The 22826-nt window shown below is 39.7% G+C and overlaps 7 protein-coding genes across 7 annotated transcripts; 6 read left to right on the forward strand and 1 right to left on the reverse strand.

Annotated features, from left to right (window-relative positions):
- Positions 1 to 54: 54 nt before the first annotated feature.
- On the forward strand, positions 55 to 2384 carry LOC116917539 (integumentary mucin C.1). Its single transcript, XM_045169049.1, is given in 13 exon segments — positions 55 to 190; positions 263 to 306; positions 391 to 489; positions 563 to 638; positions 709 to 788; positions 790 to 921; positions 990 to 1059; positions 1154 to 1201; positions 1286 to 1338; positions 1407 to 1479; positions 1561 to 1829; positions 1893 to 1991; positions 2062 to 2384. Coding segments are annotated over 13 exon segments (1182 nt in total). The 5' UTR covers positions 55 to 93; the 3' UTR covers positions 2104 to 2384.
- A 474-nt stretch (positions 2385 to 2858) lies between these two features.
- LOC116917536 (protein obstructor-E) lies at positions 2859 to 4282 on the forward strand. Its single transcript, XM_045169054.1, has 7 exons — positions 2859 to 3015; positions 3086 to 3123; positions 3189 to 3360; positions 3435 to 3595; positions 3656 to 3719; positions 3796 to 3923; positions 4012 to 4282. The coding sequence occupies exons 1-7, from the start codon at positions 2895 to 2897 to the stop codon at positions 4087 to 4089; spliced, it is 762 nt and encodes a 253-aa protein (XP_045024989.1). The 5' UTR covers positions 2859 to 2894; the 3' UTR covers positions 4090 to 4282.
- A 1152-nt stretch (positions 4283 to 5434) lies between these two features.
- On the forward strand, positions 5435 to 6853 carry LOC116915299 (protein obstructor-E). The gene is made up of 7 exons (XM_045169051.1): positions 5435 to 5557; positions 5651 to 5688; positions 5785 to 5956; positions 6026 to 6168; positions 6243 to 6303; positions 6373 to 6501; positions 6576 to 6853. Exons 1-7 carry the CDS (start codon positions 5521 to 5523, stop codon positions 6650 to 6652), a joined length of 657 nt encoding a protein of 218 aa, XP_045024986.1. The 5' UTR covers positions 5435 to 5520; the 3' UTR covers positions 6653 to 6853.
- A 172-nt stretch (positions 6854 to 7025) lies between these two features.
- Positions 7026 to 10927, forward strand: LOC116917540 (tudor domain-containing protein 7). The gene is made up of 13 exons (XM_045169273.1): positions 7026 to 7277; positions 7339 to 7500; positions 7558 to 7652; positions 7715 to 7968; positions 8017 to 8797; positions 8864 to 9053; positions 9119 to 9344; positions 9407 to 9500; positions 9581 to 10097; positions 10141 to 10169; positions 10245 to 10425; positions 10525 to 10657; positions 10735 to 10927. Exons 2-13 carry the CDS (start codon positions 7370 to 7372, stop codon positions 10771 to 10773), a joined length of 2670 nt encoding a protein of 889 aa, XP_045025208.1. The 5' UTR covers positions 7026 to 7277; positions 7339 to 7369; the 3' UTR covers positions 10774 to 10927.
- Positions 10928 to 11051: 124 nt separating this feature from the next.
- On the forward strand, positions 11052 to 11945 carry LOC116917543 (putative peptidyl-prolyl cis-trans isomerase dodo). The gene is made up of 3 exons (XM_032923050.2): positions 11052 to 11276; positions 11359 to 11453; positions 11523 to 11945. Exons 1-3 carry the CDS (start codon positions 11225 to 11227, stop codon positions 11850 to 11852), a joined length of 477 nt encoding a protein of 158 aa, XP_032778941.2. The 5' UTR covers positions 11052 to 11224; the 3' UTR covers positions 11853 to 11945.
- A 50-nt stretch (positions 11946 to 11995) lies between these two features.
- On the reverse strand, positions 11996 to 15411 carry LOC116917541 (glutamine synthetase). The gene is made up of 6 exons (XM_032923049.2): positions 15157 to 15411; positions 13787 to 14045; positions 13031 to 13467; positions 12725 to 12924; positions 12519 to 12658; positions 11996 to 12447 (listed from the first exon to the last, which is right to left on the reverse strand). Exons 2-6 carry the CDS (start codon positions 13959 to 13961, stop codon positions 12299 to 12301), a joined length of 1101 nt encoding a protein of 366 aa, XP_032778940.1. The 5' UTR covers positions 13962 to 14045; positions 15157 to 15411; the 3' UTR covers positions 11996 to 12298.
- A 3821-nt stretch (positions 15412 to 19232) lies between these two features.
- Positions 19233 to 22826, forward strand: LOC116917544 (F-box/LRR-repeat protein 6). The gene is made up of 7 exons (XM_032923051.2): positions 19233 to 20271; positions 20341 to 20504; positions 20572 to 20741; positions 20802 to 20942; positions 21005 to 21380; positions 21451 to 21607; positions 21692 to 22826. Exons 1-7 carry the CDS (start codon positions 19598 to 19600, stop codon positions 21903 to 21905), a joined length of 1896 nt encoding a protein of 631 aa, XP_032778942.2. The 5' UTR covers positions 19233 to 19597; the 3' UTR covers positions 21906 to 22826.

The raw sequence follows: 22826 nt of genomic DNA on the forward strand, positions 1-22826 counted from the left end.
CAACTGATAAGAGTTAAAACATGTCAAAGTCAGATAGTGTCGCTAAACAAGTGACTTTATTTTTCAATACGATAAGCCATCAAAGTGAAATATATGACCTCTGGTAACTCAATCACGGTATACAGTTGTAAAGGAAGAGTTTCACTATCCACAATGCTGAAATCGCTCCTCGTCACAATCCTCTTTCAATGTAAGTGATTAGTCAGATTGACAAGGGTGCTGCTATGGAACTAATTGACTTGATTTTACATGCAAATATTAGGTTTCCTTTTGGAAATTAATGCCTTCTCTTTGGCAAGGCAACAGGTAACCAAATCTCTATATCTAACAAAGTTGGATACATTGATAATCTTTTGTGAACGCGTTTCAATGTTTTTTTATTGTGATCAGGAACGTTTCACCTGTTCGTCTACGGATGGCTTCTATGCCATCGAAGGTGAATGCACAGCCGATTATTACGCGTGTGTAGGAGGAGTAGCATACAGCCAGGTAAACGAAATACTTTTGCGTTTAAATTTTTGATTAACTGATGTAAAATTGTCAATTGTGATCTTTTATGTAGACATGCCCAGGGACTGGAAACGTTTTTGATCCACTACTTAAAAAATGCGTACCTTACGCGGAGGCCTCCTGCCGCAGTAAGTCATCGTATTAACTAGTTGAAATTGTGCATGCAAATTAGTCAAATCAAATTTTACGTATTTCCAGGTGCAGTAACGACTACCGCTGCGACAACCGCTGCGACAACCACAACGAGTTCGACGCTCACCACAACGCGTTCGACCGCTCACCACTACGACGACTACGGGTACAACAGTCGGTCCGACATTTAATTGTCCGACAGCCGAAGGCTTTTATGCGATTCCCAACACTTGCGATGCTGATTATTACGTTTGTGTCAGTGGTTCTCCTTACGTATCGGTAATAAGTTTTCTGTTCATTTTGATTCGATAGACTGGTCATGTAATCATCACGTGGTTATTTATTAGACTTGTCCAGGAGACAGCGTCTTCGATCCAATTACGCTAGTATGCACATCCCCGGATAAAGCTTCTTGCCGTAATTCTATTAATTCTTTTTAGTTTTAGTTTTTTTTAAAACAGAGAAATTAAAAGAAACACTATTCATTTTCAATGTTGTTAACCTATTTCAGAAAAACCATTCATATGTCCTACTCCCGATGGATTTTTCCCAGTCCCAGGTAAAATAAGCTTTCAGAAACGTTTTTATTTTCAGGCTTAACTGCGTTTATGGCAATGTATTGAAATCTTGGGAATTGATACAGGTACTTGCGGAAATAGCTACTACTCTTGTGTCGATGGAACCGCTTATTTGCAGGTACAATACAAAGAAACTGAAATAATGAACTCATTACAATAATTTTGGACTTTTTAATATGTTGGCAGTATTGCCCTGGAACTGCCATCTTCGATCCGAACACGAACAATTGCGTCCCTGCGGAAAACGCATCGTGCAAAAGTAAGGATTGCACATTGCAAGTTGTAATTAATCAAAGTCTAAAATTCCAAAACTAATTCGCCTATCTGTTTTGAAACTCAGCTACAACGACAGCAGCAACAACAACTACTCCAACGCCCACAACAACTACTACAACGCCCACAACAACTACTACAACGCCCACAACAACGACGACAACACCCACAACAACGACGACAACACCCACCACAACGACAACACCCACAACAACGACGACAACACCCACAACAACGACTAAAGCGCCATTCGTTTGCCCGGGTACCGGACATTATCCCTATCCCGGAAGCTGTACTTTGTACTACGTCTGTTCCGGCAGCAACTACATTGTAGCAGTAAGTTCTTATTCTTATCCTTATAAGCGACAGTCTTTAATTTTAACTTTTCTTTCAATCCAGAGCTGTCCAGCTGGGCAGGTGTTTAACCCATCCACCGAATTCTGTGAAGATCCCATTAACGTTCCCGGCTGCTACTTCGATCCTATGCAATTTTTCCGAGTAAGATTATTTGCCTTTAATCAAAGAACAATTTGATGTCAATCTCTTTTTTCATTTACTTTTACAACAGGATTTGAAATTCGTCGGAATGACTGGCGGCCCGTCGTTCTAAAAACCGAGTCCCAAACGTGTGCCGTTATACCCAATCCATCTGAAAATTCTTAGTCTAATGAGAAACCCAACGTCAGTTGGTGACTCGTTCCATATTTCTAAATAGCCATTTAGTTTTCTTAACCAAATAATTATTATCATTTGTTGCAAGTGCTATAAGTTATACGGTTGTTGCACACTTATATATCAATGACACATCTCTGAAACTTTACCGTCATAATAAAACTTTTATTTCAAGGCTTTCACTGATAATCAGAAAGGCCCTGACTTTTCAAAACAAAATGCTTCGTTTGGAATCCGTTTGCTGGTTGAAGTACTGCTGAGATGTTGAGCAATCTAGATCAACATTTCCATTGCGATTAACTGGCTTGTGCACGTCAAAAGAAATACGCACCGCTATTTCGTGTAAACATCACGCACCAAAAGCGAACCAACGTGAAAAGTGATAACCATGCGCTATCGGATTTAACGTATTTACGAGCTTGGGTCATTTGTGGTCGAGATTCTAGAACCGCGATGATATAGAGATAAGATTTGATCTCTTAATGTCGGGATACGTTGATCGACCAACGTATGAGTTGACGTTTAGGTACCGTAACCTATGCGTTTTATTGGGGGACACGATTAATTTTCTTCACTTCCGCCCACTGACTTTCAGTTTTCGTGCAAAGTACACAAACAAGGATGTTGTCAATGCGTATAACTGTATATTATAAGAAAAGCGATAAAATTGTTTGATAAGACAGGATCCGAATGGACCATTTAAACAACGACGCGTTCGCTTCTGTTATTATGCGTTTTGTAGCCTTGGTAACACGAGTCAGAGCTTCTACTAAATTTTTTAACATCATCTTACGTTTTACTACGCCACAGTTGCACGAAATGAAAGCACTTGCACTACTAGCTATTCACGGTAAGCAGGAATATATTTACTTTTCACATTCCGCTATTGTATACTGATCATCAAACTTAACGTGGAAAAGGACTTTTGGCAAATGTCGCCGCAGAAACACAGTCGAAGGTAATTTTTTACATCGTAAAGATAGAAGCTTGTCTGATGTTGGTGTGACATCTTTGATTTCAAAGGTGGAATCGAGGGACATTGATTTAGGTGCATCTGATTATCAATGTCCGGAAGGAGTTTACGTTGCTCCTCACGAGACGCAATGCGAACTGTACTACATCTGCGCTTCAGGTGGCACCCCAACTCACTTGTACCATTGCAAAGACGACCTTTTGTTTGATCTCGTTTACAACGGTATATAGTTTCTTGTGTGGTCACTCTTTATGCTATGATGCGCGCTGAACGCTATTTTCTTTCCAATGATGTAGGATGCAACTTCAAGGAACTAACCGATTGCGGTGACCGTCTTTCGCCCTTCACCTGTCCGTATCCTGATGGTAAATTCCCCATTAAAGAGGGGGCATGCAGTTCCCAATATTACGTTTGCACTAACTACGCCAACTACATTAGAGGTATGATATTTGCACGCGTTAAGACGATATGAAATGACCGTGAAATCCCATCGACTCTGCTATGTTCTTTCTTATAGACTTGCCCAAGCGGAGGAATCTTCGACTCTTCTTCATCGTCATGCATCGCAGCTAGTTGTACAAGTGGGTTGTTTGTTTACATTTTGCCTTGTTTTGTTTGTTTGTTTTTTTAATGGAAAAAAAATCCTAATGCGTATAGCGACAACGACACCTAGAGCACCAACAGCACCGGGCGTTTTCGAGTGTCCGGCACCGAACGGAAGCTTCTCCAGTCCTTATTCCTGTTCTCAGTACTATGTCTGCGTAGATGGAGTATCTTTCCTCTTCGTAAGCACCATTTTTCCATATGGGTTTCCAAATCTGTTGTGTTTTAAACTGTTCATGACTAATCCGTTTCTATTTTCTTACCGTATAGAATTGTGCATCAGGACTTTTCTACAATGCTCCTCTCGACATCTGCGATTGGCCGGCCAATGTTAATTGCAACTTGTAAAGTGTATTCTGTAAGGCATCAGAAGATCAAATTTACAATTGAACTATCTCCAATGCAGCAAACTAAATCTAGAAGGGATAATGTATGACTTAAACATTTATCCTAAATTATCATTGTCCGAATGGAATGTAACTAACGAAAAATATGGTGACAAGAAAACTTATGAAATAAACAAAGTTGTTGGTTACACAAATCCTTATTGCGCTTTATTCTCTGTCGTAAAGGTTTGCTTTTATTTGTTTGCATATCGGTAATTAAGTGCGAGCGGTGAAGTGCTAAAAACAGGCGAATAACAAAGGGTATGTTCAAGTCATCGTGCGAGCTTACACGTTCTCTTTGATGAGTATAGCTTTTAAATAGCTTGCGCTTCAAACGTCAGACTTGACGTTTAGCGATCCAATGTTAAGAGACGTACGTACGTCTAACGGTATCGGCTAACGACGCCGATCTAAATCATCTTCTGCAAGCATCAGGTTGCTCGCGTGGTTTTAGACATTGACCATCACATTACACTATGCAGTTACGTTAAAACGGTTGCTATACGTGATATCTCAGGATGTAATCCTTTAAACTTCGTCCGTGTGTATGTCGGCAGTTGTTTGTGCAAAAAGATTTTTAGTCTCGGTCTGCCGTTTTGTTTACTTCCCAAATTTCCCAATATCTAAAGTATGTGAAATTTGTTCAAAGGATTTCATGTCTAGTTGATGGGTTGTTTGTTCAAGGATTAAAACAAGATTTCACTAAGACCGACAGCATACACTGCATGTGTACCGAAGCATAAAGCCTCCACCGTTTTTCAAAGTGTGAACCGTCAGTCACATCGCAAGTTACATAAGTGATTATTTGTGTGAAAGATGGAAAACAAATCATTTAAAACACAAGGAAAAAAAAAAATTCTAATGGCCTGCACAGCAATTTATCGTTGATGACGCTTTCCGAAATTATGCCGATCGTACGGAACTCGTGTGACCATATGCAGATGAGTATACAATTTTAAAGTGGAAAAAAAATTGTGAAAAAAATTGCTTTGGTCTACGAAGTGGGATTACCAGTATGGCCTTCTCTTCATCAAATTTGCATCGGTGAGGATAAGAAAGTACTGCTCAGTCAACAGTGGGTACTGGAAATTCCGATCGCCTTTCTTCATCAATAATTCGACATTATGATGGTATAGGCGTCACATCGATATTTATAGTTTGTGTGTTTCACTTATACGCCCACAGTATAAATTTTTTATCGTCGAAATTTAAAAGTTCAGGTGCAATCTTGCGTCATATGTAAATGTAGATCATGTTGCTTGAGCGATAACCAATTGATAAAACGTCACTTTGATAAAACCAAACAACAGGGTTTAAATAACGAAGGTTTGGGTGTAGTTGACGAAAGATCTAGCTACGTCCTTTCAGACCAGTAAACAACAGTTACCAAAAAATGAAGTCTACAATCCTTGTACTCCTTGCTATTCATGGTAACCCTCACATTATTATTATATTCGTGTTTACAAAATTTGGACACATGATGCATTTGTGTTAACAATGAAATTGTATGTGTAACTAAATAGGTGTCATGGCATTTGTCACCGCAGAATCAATTGTAAAGGTATGATAATAAAAAAAAAACTTGAATTGAGCGTTTTGCTTGTATAAGTGCAGTTGATTAAGTGTGTATTGTCTACCTGTTTAATCAATTTATAAGGCGAACCCAAGAGACATTGATTTAGGAGAATCCAATTACCAATGTCCGGACGGGCTTTTTGTGGCTCCGCACGAAACGCAATGTGAGTTGTACTACCTCTGTTCTGCTGGCGGTGTCCCAACTCACTTGTACCAATGTAGAGACGACTTATTGTTCGATCTCACTTATTACGGTACAATTATCAAATTTAATCGTTAAGATGGCCAAATGGTTCTTACATGTCATGTCTCGCACCGTTTAGGATGCAACTTCAAGGAATTAACCGATTGTGGCGACCGTCTCTCGCCATTTACCTGCCCATCTCCCGATGGTTTTTTTCCCATCAAAGAAGGAGCGTGCAGTTCACAATATTACGTTTGTACCAATAACGTCGCCGATTTAGAAGTATGAAAACTTGTACAACAGCCTATCTAAAAGAATCTTAACCAATGTACCTTCTCATGTGTTTTTAAATGTAGACTTGTCCTAGTGGAATCTTTGATGCATCCTCATCGTCGTGTGTAGCAACATCCTGTGCGAGTGAGTTATCAATGATAATATATCCCATGTGTTTTGGTAAAACAATTATTTACTGCCTGGCTTTTATAGCGACAACTACACGTGGAGTACCCACGGCACCAGGTCCGTTTGATTGTCCAGCACCAAATGGAAATTTTGCCAGCCCCTATTCTTGCTCGCAGTACTACGTGTGTGTCGACGGAACAGCGTTCCTTTACGTATGGATTTCTTCTTTTAATTATTGTCTTTTTCATTATTTATTAATTAATATTAATATTTTTTTTCTTCTAGGAATTGTCCATCCGGACTTCATTACAATCCTGCACTTAATATCTGCGATTGGCCCGCCAATGTTAACTGCAACTTGTAAATTTGGACAGAAAATAGGATTCCAGACGCAGAGAAACTGAAAGCATTCCACTAAGCCAGAAAGTTTTTTCTCGTTTTATTCAGACAAGAAGATTTTTTATTATCTTTTTACTTTTGATTGATTTATTTGATCATGCAAATCATTTCAATACAAACGTAATATAATGTCGAAAAAAAAACACATTAGTTACCTTGAAAGCAATACTGGATTTTGCAGTTCGTTTTGTTGGAAACTTCGTATATTACCTTCGTCTGGGAAAATTGAATTATTTTTCCCTGGTTCTGGTATGTGGTAACTGAACTGGTAAAACAGGAAATGAAGTTTATGGCAACCCTGTATTGACTAGGAAAAAAATATATATATTTTCAACGCAAAATATTTACCTATCGTCCTGCCGATTCGGTTTCGACAATGTGCTTTCGAGCAGCCAAATGTGACTTGAAGAACCATTGAGAGTCTGACCACACGTAGTTTTTCACTCTCTTGACGTGGCCTTTGGCCATTTCGTATCTTATGTTTCTTTCATTTAAAAAATATAATCTGACCTTTGATAGAATTCTGTTGTTGGTTTGATTGTTCAGCTTTTTAAATTTATTTACTTCCATTTTAATTTCAACATTTGTCGGTAAGAAAGACAATAAAAAACACTAAATTTGTTGATCATTAAATTATTTTACTGCAAATAGTCCCTTATTCAGTTGAATTAAGTTAAGAAAAATGAGTAAAGGCCTCAGGGAAGAAGTTAAAATAGTGGTGAATTCATTGCTCGTGCCACATTCCAGAGGCCTTACGCTGGAAAAATTTCTGAAAGAGTATGCTGATGTAGAAATGAAACAATTTCCACACAGGTTAGATAAAATAAGTAACATATTTGCTAATTCAATAATTATATTATTTTTCTACAGACAACTTGGATTTAACACACCAGCAGATTTCTTGTTTTCTGTCCCTGATGTTGTAAAATGCACAACTTTAAGAAGTGGTCACATTCTTCTTCAAGGTAATGTCATGATGTTCCATTAATAATTTGGTAATCAAACTAACATGGATTGGCTTTATCAGCGGTTGCAAATGAGAATGTTTCCCACATACAGGAGCTAGTTAAGGGCCAAAAAAATAGCCAGACTGCCAGCCTTAAAAACTTCAATCGACTGCTTCAACAAAACAATCGCTATTGCCCACCCTTTGCTAGGCAATTTCCTCCTCCACCAATTCAAATCAGTCAAAATGTTTCTGGAAGACAATTCTCTGCATGGATAAGGCTACCCCCTTTCAGTGTGCCAAATCAGATGATCAGCAGGCCTCAGGCTTCACAGGTAAAAAACTTCATATATTACATAGAAGTTGCTTTACTGATGTTTCAGGTATTCCATCAGCACCAGGCTGCACAGACCTTCAATTCGTCTGAAGCCATCATTCCATTGCCTCGCACATGCTCAAGTGTGGAATATGAGTGTCAGTTGGTCTCCGAATTCGAAAAACTTCTGCTGTCCTATCCGAATGGAGTCAATACGGCATACATTTTTGCCCTTTATTCGAGCAGATACAAAAAAGAAGTAGACCTTCACCGCATTGAGCCTAATTTGAGCTCTATCTCTTTCTTTAAGCGGCATGAACATGTATTTCGAGTTTGGAAATGTTCAGAAAATGTTATGGTAGCCCTCGTAGTGCCATACTGTGTAGATGCAAGCCAGTTGCCAACTGCAAATCAGTCACCTTTAGCAGAAAAAGGCAGACTGACGGGTGCAATACCAAAGGGCCAATTCTCGAAGAATGCGGGACATCAGAATTTCCAACCTCCAACACATGCAGTACATCCAATGTTCCAATCGCCGCCGAAAGTTGCACCTCCGATTTTTCAATCTCCAACGAAAGCAGTGCCCGTTCAGTTCAAATCTCCCACAGAGGCAGCGGGTTTTTCAGCGGAAGGCGTTAATCGTACAGCAAATAGTCAGGCCTTTCAACCCAAGTGGTCTGCTACAGATATTCGCACGCGTAATCCTACCGCCGAGACGTTCCAAACAGTGACAACCGATTGGAATTCACCAAAGCATTCGCCTGTCACTCATTTGACTCCATCAAAAATGATTCATGGTGGTTGCCATGCAAATTCCATCGCTGACGAAGTTCTACCAGTCACATTTGGTATTTCATACCATGTTACTTAATTTTGAAATGTGATTAAGTAGTGTATCTCTCACGTTTTTGTAGGTGTACGTAGACCGAAAATTAAGAACGTCTACGAACCGGATACGGAAATAACTCGACAGGCATTTCCTTCTAACTTGGCCAATTTCGACTACTTTTTTCTCATTGTTGCAGAAGTCTATTCTCCTGGCGAATTCTATTGGTTCCTGAGCGAAAACCGAAAACTGATAGAAGATCTGACGGATGATATGACGTGAAATATTGTCTAAATGAAAGTTTAATCTGAAATTTAATTTTATATATTTAATATTTGTGTAGGTTGTTTTATGGTGCTAATCCTGAATATGTCATATCTTGTGCAGAAATGTACATCGGCCAACTAGTTGCTGCCATGTACACCGACAATCTTTGGTATCGAGCACGTATTGTCGGATGCCACGAAGATATGTTCCAGGTTTTCTATGTAGATTATGGCAGTAAAAACTTAGTAAAAATCGAACGGTTGCGCCACCTCCATATGCGTTTCACAAAGATGCCACTGCAGGTATATTTCCACATTATATTTATCGTGTATTCACTGCTAGATTTTTGTCCTGACTCCTTTAGGCTTTTCGAGGTCGAATTTTCGGCATTCGACCCTTGTCCACCGAGACAAAATGGTCGTTCGAATCAGGAAAATGGTTCTTGGATCTTATCAAAGGTAATCCCGTTAATTTTCGGTTGTTAGTTGTTAATTTTTAATGTGTTCGGAGTGATCTTCCACGTTATTTGTATTGCTAGGTTGCAAAATTATCGCTGCTGCCAAAATGATTGAAGAAACCTTGGCTGTACCAAAATATGACATTGATACAGTCTATTCATTAACCTTAGTCGACACAACAAAAGAGAATGACGTTCACATTAGTGACTACTTGATCGAAAATGGCTTTGCTGTTGCCTGCGAGGAAGAACAGAGAGCGTTGGTTGCTGCCACTCCTGCTGTTGAATATTCAGATCTGATTCCTGCGCGTTCGCCAAGTCCAACCTGTGCATTTCCTTCATCTGCCACAACTTCACTTGTGCACCAGTTGGAAAACGCAAGCCTCTCATCTCGAGCAATGTCACCAGCTGTAAATCCTGGACAGTTTAATTTTTCCAGTTCCTCCATAGATGACATTATCGTGCATGAGAAAACTTCTGTGGGAAGATCTGCACAGATCAGATCGAAAATCTTGCACTGGCGGAACAACCTCCATATACCGCATCTCTGTCTGCAGCACCAGAAAGGCAAACCTTTTTCTTTTACCTTATGTGGTGAGTTTGAATGGCTTCTTTGATGTAACTCATCTATCTGTTTGCAGGTCTGAACAATGTTATGTCAGTCAGCTAGGTAAATGATAATCTTAAAACATATTTTTTAAGAGGTTACAACGTAAAAATTCACATTGATTTTTACCTTTATCAGTTTTGAAAGACGGACGAATACTGTACATAGTTGAAGATGATGACGAGCTGTATCTTCCAAAGCCCGATATGTTGAAGTTGATACCCAATCTTGATCGGCAAATAGCAGCTCTCAAAGTGAGAGTCGACGTCAAAGTTGTCAATATCCAGACAAAATCGCACATATTTAGCGATTGCGCAAAGTAAGATTACATTTTCCTTGACATCTCATTAATAGAAGAGAGGTTCGTAAAAACAATAATAAATATTTTTTTTTTTACTTTATTCGATTCCGTCCACAGGGCTGGCGCCCCTTGGATGACGAATGAGGAGGGCACTATGATATCCAAACTCATTCTTTACTCATTGCAACATGTTTCTCTGTTATTGTTTATATGCTCGGTAAAGGATAAGATGGTTTCCTCTGCCATAGAGGTAATTATAATTGTTTTTTTTTAATTATTATTCTATAAAAATTTTATTATCTAACTCTTCTTTTAACGTTTTTGCAGTCCAAACGAAAGGAATACAGCATTAAATACGCATCATAATCATCACATTTTCAAAGAAATTTACATGAAGCTTTTAGGCGTGAAAATTGAACTTTTTTTTATCGCGAAGCGTTCATTCCAGGAAATCTCTGTTTTATTAATTGAATCAATTCGCATTGTGGATATTATGCAATAATACAGACTGTAAATTTTTTTTTGAATTCCTTTATTCATTCTAGCGCAATAAACTTTTGTACCTTTAATGCCAAGTCAAAATGGAAATTAAGAAAGTTCAGCTGAAATGTGACTACTGCCACCTAGCGAGAATTTATTTTAATTCTCTGCATGAGAATCTCGTCTTCGAGACTACGTTATGCTGTCAAACCAAGCTGACAACTTTGCCATAGTTTCTTTGAAAACGCCATTCTTGAGCAGATTCACAAAATAACAAAGCGAATCCAAGTCACTGAGTCGCTCTGGTCATCGTCTGCGAAAACACCACCCTACAAAAATGTCTGAAGAATTGCCATCCGGTTGGGAGAAACGAGTAAGCCGATCGTCAGGTAATATGCACCCCCAAAAAACTACTGTCTCTAGTAATGCTTTTGTGATGTCTATGTTCAACTTGGTATTTTTATTGATTAGGAACAACTTACTATTTAAACATTTACACCAAGGAAAGCCAATGGGATACCCCAACAAAACCAGCAGAGCCAGCTTCTTCCAATGGGCCAGAAAAGGTTTGCATTAAAAATCTGTTGCTTCTGCTAATGCTTTAGTCATATGAATTCATGTTAAATTTGCTTTAGGTTCAATGCAGTCATCTTCTTGTCAAACACAGGGATTCTCGTAGACCGTCTTCATGGCGGCAAGATAATATCACAATAACTAAGGATGAGGCAATGGATTTGTTACTGGGATACCAAGAGCAGATCATTGCTGGTGAAGCTTCATTTGCTGAATTAGCATCAAAATACTCTGATTGTAGTTCTGCAAAGAAAGGGGGAGATCTTGGGAGCTTTGGAAGAGGAGCAATGCAGAAACCATTTGAAGATGCTGCTTTTAGCTTGAAAGTTGGTGGAATGAGTGAACCTGTGTGGACCGATTCTGGAGTTCACATTATTCTCCGTACTGCTTAAATTTAAAATTATTTTCATCATTCTTTTACTAGACTCTTTTGGATGTTTTCATCAATTGCATACTCACCTATAAAAAAACTATTGCAAAAATTATTGCTTCAATTGGCGCACTTTGTTAGAGAAGTATTTAGTTTGTATTTAGATTATCTAAAAACTTTTTGTATTTATCTGGTATTTGGGTAACAGATACTGCATGTTTCACGTTTGCTTACTGAAGTTCAAAATTGCCAATCGATAAGATTATTTACACAAATCGATAACGTCACGGGAGAAAAAGTGAATAACCACAGAATAAGAATATTAAAATTAGAGGGGTCAGAGTACAGTTTGGCGATGATCGACAGAACATGGTAGTTTTTTTGCGCCTTCAGAATACAGAAGGAATGGATGGTTCTCTTTTTCTTTCCATGACATATTGAAAATGGGGCCTAAAATATCCAAATAGTCTATTGTTCAAGACAAGTGGTGCGTACGACCACTTCGGTCACTTGATATGGATCAGAATTGGAAGCCGGACGGCGATCCTCCAAATAACCTTTGCGTTCTTCAGCCACTCCACGAGGCACGCGAATACTGCAACCACGGTTAGCTACACCTACAACAATTCAATTTAAAAAAATGTAAGTACAGACTATGTCAAAAGAACGAATAATTAATTACTCATACCAGCAGAGAAATCGTGAATGGACGAAGTTTCACAACGACCGGTAAGACGTCGCTCATTATCTTTTCCTTCATGTGGATCGTAAGCTTTAATGTGTTTCACATGGCAGCGGGACAGCTTTTCTATAGCTTTCTCGATTTCCCTATTGATTCAAAATTTAATAATTCAATGAATCATGCCCATAATCATCCAATTGTTTCAAACTTACGCAATGCCGTTTTCTTCTCGCATCGCTTTAGTTGAGAAATTGCAATGGGCTCCCGCTCCATTCCATTCACCCTTCATTGGCTTAGGATCCAACGAAACATTGACGCCAAAATCTTCGGCAACGCGATGTAAAATGTAGCGAGCCATCCACAAATCGTCACCCATGGTAATACCTTCACAAGGACCAACCTGGAATTCCCACTGTGCAAAACAACAAAACGATAAAGATAAGCAAAGTTACCTTTGAAACAATTCACGTTGTCTCCTTTTTATCTACATTTTCAAGGATTCAAAACAATTGAATTACCTGAGCAGGCATGACTTCTGCGTTGGTGCCAGAAATATTGACACCAGCGTAAAGTGCAGCACGATAATGAGCTTCGACAATATCACGTCCGAAAACCTTGTTGGCTCCTACACCGCAATAGTACGGGCCCTGAGGACCGGGGAAGCCATTCTTTGGCCAGCCGAAAGGATGGAGATCGTTATCGAGCAGCGTATATTCTTGCTCAATGCCGAACCAGGGTTCATATTCGGCAGCCGCGGTCATGGCTTCAAGGCAGGAATTACGGTGATTAGACTCTGTAGGTTTTTTGTTGTATTTGTAGGTGTCGCAGAGGACAAGCCTGTTGTTGCCCAAACAGAACGGATCTCGGTAAATGGCCACCGGGTAGAGGTAAACATCTGAATTGCTGCCTTCGGCCTGATACGTTGAACTTCCGTCATAATTCCAAATTGGCAATTCTGCGGGGACAAAGAAAACAAAGTGCGATTGTTACATAAGACACGGAAATCTAATAGGTTTTCAACCAATTGCCGAAAGCGAACAGGTTTTAAAGAAAAGATGCAAAAAAGTATCCAGTCGTAACCGGATTGAGGCAGCTCTGTTCACTTCGCAATCATCAAGGCCATTAACAACTACGAAAACATTTATAAGAAGAGAACGTGCTAAATTTTACATAAATGGCAAAGGCGTATCCGGAATCAGCAAACGAAGAAACAAAGCCGTTTAAGGTACCAAACGACAATAGAATGACAAGTTTTTTAAATTATTGTTAATTACCAGAAGGACTTTTTGGGATGAAATCGATGGTCCTTGTCTTTGCCCGAACGTATTCACCCGTACCGTCAATCCAGACGTATGTCGCCATGACTTTGTCATCTGGCTGCGGGAGTCTCATATACCGGTCCAACACCGCTTTGTTTGTAGCTGATGCGTTAGTCATTAGACCAGCCATTGTTCCTATTGTCTGGGTTACGCGAACTTTCACCAGTAATTTTCAATCGTGAGGGTTTTAAAAAACCAACGCTTTGCTCTAAATCTAAAAAAGAAAACAAGTATAAAATTAACATTTGACAACAATTAATGGGGTTCTGTCCCTGATTCATATGGCTAAAAACAGTAATGCATATTTAGACTTCGGTCAACGGGTAAACAAGGACAATTGCTGCATCATTTCGTTTGTCTTCCTTGCCAATCGTATTAAACTTCTGATTCACGCAACAAAGAGATGAAAGAAAAAAGAGTTGGGGGGCAGAAAGGCAAAACATTTTGAGTAGGGATTAAGGCTATGGATAGAGGAGTGGGTGGTTGGCTTCACGAACTGGGCTGGAGTCGTTCGGAAAACCGCACCGAACTGGATAGACGTAGCCAGCGTGAACCAGTCGGAACTGGATTTAGCACATACACAAAGCAGATAGATTCGCTGTGCAGAGCAGGGAAAGTCCTTCACGAGAAGAACGCACGCGCAGCAGAGAATACCCCTACACACAGGATCTACATGACACAATACGGGAGACTCCTCATGGCAACAGCCCAAGACCTTCGCGGGATTTCCGTACGCTATGAACTCGCTTCTCGTCATACTCGCTATTTTCTTCATGATTTTAACAAACTGTCAATAGAGTTGCAAAACGTCATAGGACAAAGTGATAGATATTGCGTTAGTCGTAAAAAGACTCAGAGGAATTCATAAAATAAGGATATTCACGTTCAATTCGCTAAAAAAAAGGGACACCGTCACTTGTTGACGAGGAATGGATCGTAACATCACGTGATCAGTCTCGCAGTTTGACCTACTTATACACCCATATGATCGTGCCTCAGCAACAGCATGCTACTTTCGATTTTCCTCAGATTGTTTCGTTGTTTTGTTTTGCCTAGAAATCTGATCACATCAAATCTGACAAACAGGGGTGGGGTCGCATATGAAAATAATGACTTTTTTTTCTATGAAATCAACTAAGACAAGGACGCGGGAGGAAGGCAATATACGCCCATTTAGCAGCTATTTTGACCTCACTCGACCTTGACCCTCGAAAAATCTCCACCCCAATAGTAAAACATTTACAACTACAAGAGACTTTTAAAAAATGCACTAAAATGGAAAAAAAAATGGAAAAAATGGAAAAAAAAGTCTGATGAACTCGTACCCGAATTTTGTTTTGGTGTGGCAAAGAAACGTGTGGTTCAGGATGGAGAGACTGCTTCTCGGTCAGCTAGCTCTGTCGACTCTTGTTGATAAAAGAAGCTAGTGGATTGAGCTGCTAGTCGAACGCTCGGCAGTTTTTATAGAGACGAGTGAGAGGCTCCTCCTTGTCAAGTTTCGTTTGAGACACCAAAAGAGTGACCGAGTGAAAGGCTATTGGTTCTGAAACTGGGATGAACCCCCTCTCTCCTCCCATAATGGATATATACTGGAACAGACACAGTGCAAGAAATGGAGATGGAGTCGTTCAAAAAAAAAACCTCCTCCTGCCTCCCACCTAGGACACACACAACAAAAAGAAAGAGAGCAGGCGGTCTATAGACTTTATCTATGAGGTAATATGCTAGATACACTAGGAATCAAGCCAAATACCGAGCCCTTACAACACAAAAATTTGTCATGTCTTTTCTGGGGAAGCGTGCATTCGGCAGTACGCCTGCTGCACGTTCCCTCTCTAAAAAACAAGACGACCAACCAATAGCAAACGGCATCACACGTGATACCCTACTGATCAGTTCCACACAGCCCTTTCAATTTCTTAATATTTTTTATAAATCATTTTCTTTGTTTGTTTTTTTTTCCCAACGGGCTTCACGGTCAAATGTTTTACCTATTTTGCTTTGAAATCTTAACTGTTCTAGTAATTTGCTTATTTTTTTTATATCACGAAAGTCTCGTTTCTCAGCAATAGCTATAAGCTAAAGACCATAATAATTGTGACGTGCATAAGATGTAAGGCCGTATAAATCCTAATGGTTTTACCATGAAATTTCACCTTTGTACTTGGAGTATGTTTGACAAGTTCGTTGTTTACATCGTGTTTTTGGAGTGATAGCTATTCAGGGCAAAGGGAAGAGAAAAACAAAACAGTACAACCTTTGATCGTTAGACAATAATTACTTCAGTTAAAAACAAACGACGTCATCGCTTGGGTGAAATGTACCTACAACTTGATAGCGTTTAGCCTTGTTATTGATGGTCACTTGTCGTCTGCAGTCTATTTTTGTTTATCTAGAAGGTGATTTTGTATTGTCTCAAATTTCATTTCAAGTTTTTATCCCAAGGACATAATTTTTACGTCTTTGATGGGTTTGCACAATCCGTGTGGCCCGATGATAACGAAGCATCTCACATCTTGCTAATATTTCAAAAGTCAGTAAAGACCTCGAGCGGATTCAAATAGTTGCCTTGAACACACGGTTCGATCACGTACAATCTTTTGTAATGGATGTGTTTTCTTACCGTGCTAGAGAGCAAATTGTCCTTAACTAAACACAGTCTGTCTAACTGTAGCCCTTATGAAATACGGTCTTAGTAGAAGGAAGAGTAGGTCGATTTCGAAGGTCAATCGACCAACGGTTTCCTTCCTACCGTCTATTGCAGATTGGAAGTGCCCTCTTTGATTTCCCTTTCCAACGAAGCGAGTAAGGAAGCGAACGCAAAATTTTACTAGCGACAGGAGATCTTGTAAATAAATTTACCTTGTGAGACTTGACGATATCGCTTCCTCCTTACTCGCGTTGACCTTCATGACATGGGCAAAACTCTCTACGCAAAGATAATAAACTACGTTATCATTAAGAAAATAAAATCTTACGCCATTTTACCCTAGCTTATTTGCGTAATAAATGAACCTTCACCTTTTAAAAAAGCTGACATGGTTGGTGAGACAGTTTCTGTGATAATATATTGATCAGAGACTTTCCCAAGGCCAAGAGACCCCAAAAAAGATCTACGCAAATCGTCTAAAAATGTCTGAGACTAAATGTGACTCTGCCGTGTTGTGGACCTCCAAAACCCTTAAAAAAGCGAAAGCTTCTATACGTTGGTAGAGTGGAAGCAAAGGGAACTTTTTTGTTTTGCTCATTATTGTTTTGAAAGGTCTATTTGTGTTCTCTCGAAGTAGGCCGCGCACAAGGTACTCGGAGCCCAACGTAGCAATTTGAATGTGCGATTGCCTTTACCGTTGTTCCATCGTTTGAAACTTAATTTTAAATATTACAATTTAATGTCATATAACGTCAAGGAAACGTTTCAAGAGATGCTGTTTGATGATCTATTTAGGCCTTTAAATTAACGCCCTTTTCATTACAAAAGAGACTGCGGTCGGATGTTGAAATCCTCCTGAACGGGAAATTGAGGATAAGGTCAACGATGTTTATGTTTTTCAAACTGGAACATCTTGTTGTTGTTGTTGTCGTTGACAACGCCTTTGCGGAAGACGCACTTGAAAGTAATGCGAGTCTTGTTGACACGAAAAAGAAACCCGATTCGCTAAACACGATTGCGCAGTTTGATGAGGCAAAAATAAAAAGAGACTTGTTTTGCATAGTCTGAAGAGTACGACGTTGCAGTACATTGAATGACGTCATTCATAAACTGTTGCATACACTATCAACAGGCGATTGAAAAATTGGCAGTTATCGAACTGGTTTCTTATTGTAAGATAAGCCAGTAGGGCTCACACGCATTTGTTAAAGCCCTCAAGAAAAACATAAAAAAAAAAACAAAACAAAAAAACAAAACAAAAACGGAAAACATATCAACCTACGAACGCTACGAATACAATAACAAAAACAACCGGTTACGATTTGACTTAGAAAGTCACCCGAAACGGGCAGCCATCTGAGAATCAAAATAGGCTTCCACTTCGTGAGCAAACTGGTTCAGTCTTGATAGGCAGTCAAATTCATATTGTGTCTAATTACTGTTATAAAAAATCCCGTGCTCAAGCTACTTGCATGATGCCTCCATTCAGCCGTGCATGGACTTTCCCCTGCACAGAATACTTAATGAGCTTATAATACATGGCACGGTGTCGGCAATTTCTATCGATCCAAATCACCACAAAATAACAACCAGGGGCCCTCACGTCGACTATATTTTTACACAGTCCTCAAAGAATTATAAAAACGATAAAATAATGACGAAATAGGAGGTGGGGTTTGCTTGACTTTTCCACCGTTACGATTGTAAAGGAACCACGGTAACAGATAGATGATTCAAAGACTCATTCCAGCCGATTCTCTGATGTCCTTCAGGCGAACGAAGGTTGCTGAAATCTTTTAATACGAGCATCCGAGTATCAACAAGGTCAAGTAACCGAGAAAGAGGTTGATGGCCAGAAAAACTACGCTGTTTACCATGGGTACCATGTTTACCAATCCAAGCTAGGCGTACGTCTATGCATAATATCCAGCTTACTGCTGTTTCCGAGACGTGCAAAGCCCATGCTTAGAATTTCCCATCTTCGGAAATCCAATGCCGAGGCTGTCCCGTCTCAATCTACGTTTCTGAGAAAATCCCTAGGGCACCAGGAAACGTGAATTTTGCGTGAATTTTACTGTTTAACATACCGTTGTTTGCGACATCTAATGGCAACTATTTAAAATGCATTTACAGTACGCTAAAGAAAAAAAAAGAAAACGGGAATTTCCTCGGTTTTCCCAAACACGTTAAGGGTTTCCCCGCAATTAAGTATTTATTCTTAATATTTTTGAAATGCTCTAGGAGATTTCAACAGTGTGATTTTTAGTGAAATTTCCAACTATACGTAGCTTAAATGTTGGAAAGTTGTACTCACGGTTATATTGCGGTGTTTGGTTTTCTTCGATTAGAATTAGACTATAAATTTTATGGCGTTGATGGATTTTAATGAATAAATAAGATACTATTTTGTCATTGTTATCACATTCATGATGATGCTTATAAATGGGTTACTAATCGAATGATTGTGTTTACTAGAACACAGAGATAGTCCGATGCCGCTGGGATAAAACTTTGAGCTCTATCGGACAAAATTAGCACAACACGTAGAATGTTTTCTATGCCGATAATGGTTAGAAGATATCTAGCCGACTAGCAGGAATTTTTTTTTTTTTACGTCGCCAAAAAGTTAAAAACCATTAATTCACAACAGACGCCAAAGAAAATAATACCGAATATAGGAGCCTCTTAGTTTGGAAACTGTAAAATAGGTGGCGGAGTGGATTGTCATTCAAATGACAAGCAGACACGACTATCTAGATTTCTGTGTAAAGCAGTTTGTAAGCGCGTTACTATGTTAAGAAAGTGAATGCTACCATCTATCATCTGGCATCCACTTGTTTGTTTTTGTCAAAAAAGTTGTCATTTGTTTCGGTGTAAGCATTTCTAGGTAAGCACCGAAGAGTTCGAACAATGCCACTTGCCGAATATTGTATCGGCGTGGGCTCCGTTGAGTGAAAGCGTCACAATCCCCTGTTCTGCAGTCTAAATTTATTTTGAGGCCGACAAGAAAGGAAAGGTTTTTAAGATGCCTTTGACGACCCACCGTTAGGTCTTGTAATCGCTCAGAAAGTGAAGAGTTTCTGTTTTTCTTGTGCCCAGTCTTATCTTCTGAAAGAATGGATACAGCAGTCAGTCCAATTGACATCCCTTTGTTGCCCACTCCTTCGACCAGTTCTGCTAGTCCCAGTGTCGAACTCAGACATGACTTTGAAGTTCTCAGCAGCAATGCCACTGACTTTTCATCAGCACATACAAGTCCTGATGATTTCAGAAACTCACAGATCAAGGAATGTGATGTGATATGTCCTGAAACCAAGAGTGTGATTGCAGATAGCCTGAAAATTCCTCAGCGTAAGCAACCACGAACATGTCCAGTAGTGTATGAAAGTCAGATATCACCTGAGCTTGAAGGTATCAAACTCAAGATTAAAAAATCTCCAACTCAAGAAGTCCTGCATCAGAACACATCCACAGTGGTAGCTGGACCAAAAAGCAGACCTAAAAAAACCGTCAGATTGAAAACACCAAGAGTCCGCAAACCGGTGGCGTCGGCGGGTGCCAAAGGCAAAAAACGTAAGAGGAGAAAGAAAGGACAATCAGACGACGGTTCTGACGAAAATGAAGAAGATCAATACGATTTTGTGCACATAAATGGATCATCAGCGGTGACTGTTAACGACAATAGTGGAGCTCAAAGTATTTGGGCTAACGAACGAATGCCCCCTGAAATCTTGTCGAAGATTTTTATGGAAGTCACGTATACAGAAGGATGCGTCCCAACACTAGTTAGGTAAGAATATTAACAGCCAATTTCTTTTTCTCTTGAAATCGTAAAATAGACAGTTTTGTATTCGTACAGGTTATCGCAAGTTTGTCGGCTGTGGTGGGAAGTTTCCACAGGACCGTTGTTATGGCATACAGTTGATTTAGCTACAGGCCGAGTTGAAGAAAAATATCGAACAGAGGGTAAACTTCTTTGGCTTCTTCGGAATCGGTTAACGCGCGTACAAGATTTGGCTCTAGGTAACTGTCGAAAAAATATTTCATAAATGAAATTTTTATAAATTTCTTTATTATATTCACTTTCTAGGTGGCTGGAATTCTGCGTTGAGTCGGGCTGCAGTTGAAGATTTGTCTCGAACCTGCAATGATCTGAAAGCACTGAGCCTTACTGGTTGCAAAGGTTTGATGGGTGATAGTCTGTTGAACGTAATACAAAAGTGCAAAAATTTACAAAAGCTTGACCTGTCTGCCATTTCGGTAAGATATAAATATCCGAATGGAAGAATTCAAGATTGAATCACCATCTTTTCATTGTAGCCTTACACGGCCAATCCACGGGGAGCCATTTCGAGTGGAACCCTGTGTGAGCTAACCAAAGTAATGGGCGGTCGGCTTTCTCATTTGAATTTGGCGAATAACTGCACGACGGGAATCCAGCAGATTGTCGTCGCTCTAGCGGTAATGCCTTATTTGACAAGTAATTTTTCACAATCAGCTGTAAGTAACGTTTTCGTTTTTAGGTTTCTTGTCCTAACCTGCAAGTTTTAGACTTATCCAATACACGGACAGCTACACGGGACACGGTTTGCATTAACATCGAACAATTGCAGGAAGGTTGTCCCAAGTTAAGGGTCTTGCGTCTGACCAACAGCCGCATCCGGCTATCAGCTACACCTCTAAAAGATCAAGCCGCATCTCTTGGATTTCCTCACCTAGAGGAGCTGAGTATTGCGGTCGACCCCAAGTCCTACTTCTCGCTAGACAATGCTTCAATAGAACGTATCCTCAAAAACGCTCATAAATTACGACTGCTAGACGTCCGTGGATGCACTTCCATTACCAATTCAAGTTTGGTCCGCGTTCCGGCCTGGGATCTCGAACATCTCTTCTTATCAGGTATAAGATATGCCATGATGCCAAAATCTGCGTCGTTATTTGTAATAATCATTTTTAATACTTCCCACAGGCTGCACCGCAACGCGCCACTCAGCCGATGGACTGGAATTAGTAGTTCGAAAATGGCGCCATAGTCTGGTCGAAATTGATCTCTCTTGGACATCTGTCAGTGAAGCTCTCGACCAGGCAGTTATGGCTCTTGCCGAAGACCCAGAATCACCTCTTAAGTGAGTCTTCTTTTTTCCATTTAGCCATTTCTGCTTGTAGGTGTATACACGCCGTGCTTAACTATTATATTTCATGTTTTGCAGAGTTTTGGATTTATGTGGATCATCGGTCAGTTTTCCGCCTATTCGCCAAGTGCTGTGTCATTGCACTCGACTGCGTACGCTAAACCTGTCTTCGTGTCGGGCTCTCCCGCGGGGAATCAAGCGCCTTTATGATGGCGTCACTCAACTCTCCTTATTAAGAACAGCTATCCAGGCAGGCCGGTTTGATGATAACAATGATCAGGTTGACGACTGATAACGAAAATTCGTAAAACACGCCCCTCGCCGTTCGTTTGATAACCGTATCAACCTTCACAACCCTCCCCCATCCTCTTCTTCTACAATTATCTATCCGGTGATACCGGCCCTCTGTTTTAAATTATTAGTGACCAAAGTGGTGACGAAGCAATAGGGCGAACCATGCCAGTGTCTTCTCCAGCCGCTTTAGTTGTATTCTGTATTGTATTTGATGGTACGTCGCAGTTATAATGACCCAGGAGGCTATTCTAAAAATACTCCGTGCAGTCGACATCATTATATACTTTTAGCGTGTTCAGCAAGTCCGTGCCCATGCCATAAACGACAAATACTAAAAGTTCTTATTAAGTTTTTGACAATGTTATCCATTTTACAAAGGAAAAATGATATCTTCTATCTTCTTGTGTGTTAACATTGTCTGTTCATTGTTTCGTTTTCTTTCAATTTGTTGGATTAGCTTCTCGAAACTGTTACAACTACGTATACCTGTTCACTCTTCCTCTCCTAAACTTCACTTTTTTCGCTAATCCGTTTTTTTCTTTTTTTCTTTTTAAGTTTTGTTTTCGTCTTCTTCTTCCACTTCCTCTTCTTTCTCTCCTTTCTCTCTTCCCATATATACCGAAAGCCAAGTATTGAAAGATCATTAGTACATTAAAATGTTTTTTTTTTTTATTATTAAAAATAGTTCAAAGGCTTTTGCACAACTCAGAATTGTTTGGTATAATTGTAAGCGTGAGTGTGTGCGGTGCGTGTTTCGCCAGCCTCGGGAGTTGCGCGTTAACGTCGTGATTGTATACAGCATGGAGGAGTTGGAAACCTTAGGTTTGCTCCCGTAGGTTTGCTCTCTTGTATATGATTACTGACTTATTATTATTCGTGTATGCTGTTCATATACAAAAATATACTCCCTGAACTTGAA

This window comes from Daphnia magna, linkage group LG2, assembly GCF_020631705.1.
Source record: "Daphnia magna isolate NIES linkage group LG2, ASM2063170v1.1, whole genome shotgun sequence".
NCBI lineage: Eukaryota > Metazoa > Arthropoda > Branchiopoda > Diplostraca > Daphniidae > Daphnia > Daphnia magna.